A 664-nucleotide genomic window follows, 5' to 3' on the forward strand; every position below is an offset into this window, starting at 1 on the left:
CACTCGTGGAGACAGTGAATGAACTACAAAAGTCGAGAAGTACACAGAACACCCAGAAACAGCCATGCAATCAGTTCGGGCGGAGGTGCACGAGCCTCGCCGCCCTCGCCTGTACCGTGTATATACCATGGGTGTACCGTGCCTGTACCTCTTGCTGCGGCGAGAACGGAGCAGGAGGACCGAGGTATCAGCACGCACACCAGGGGGTTATGTCAGCATCGGGAGTAGTCAGCACGAGCGGTTGTCAGCAGCAGAAGGGTTAGTGTCAGCGCCGTTGGTTGTTGAGGTCACAAGCAGGGTTAAGTCAGCACAGGTTAGTTTCGTTAGCGTTAAGAAAAAAGAATTAAAAAAAAAAACACAAGCTCGGACATGCCTCATTAAAATGTTTTATGCCACCTAAGCTATGGGTTATGGGTTATGGGGTTTAGCAAGGGATCTAATGGTATCATTTTGGGGGTTAACAAAGGGGGAGGGGGTTATTTCCAAAAATGGGTTAGAGGAGAAAGGACAGGAATGAGAGAAGAGAAAAAGTGACCTTAGGTTAATGCAGGATAGGACAAGCGGTGAGCGATAGTCATTAACTGGTCGCGAAAAGAGGTCATCGGATGACGAGGTGACAGGTTCAAGACCCACGAGATTCTCCTGCTTAAAGCTTTAAAAACAA

At 48.5% G+C, this 664-nt stretch overlaps 1 protein-coding gene across 1 annotated transcript in view; it reads right to left on the reverse strand.

Annotated features, from left to right (window-relative positions):
- Nucleotides 1-664, reverse strand: part of LOC119585016 (dual oxidase-like) — a gene marked incomplete in the record, with an annotated part of 144,657 nt that overhangs the window by 6,549 nt on the left and 137,444 nt on the right. Inside the window, 1 exon segment of the mRNA XM_037933631.1 lies at nucleotides 149-154. Within this exon segment, the coding sequence (XP_037789559.1) occupies nucleotides 149-154 (6 nt within the window).

This window comes from Penaeus monodon, chromosome 19, assembly GCF_015228065.2.
Source record: "Penaeus monodon isolate SGIC_2016 chromosome 19, NSTDA_Pmon_1, whole genome shotgun sequence".
Lineage (NCBI taxonomy): Eukaryota > Metazoa > Arthropoda > Malacostraca > Decapoda > Penaeidae > Penaeus > Penaeus monodon.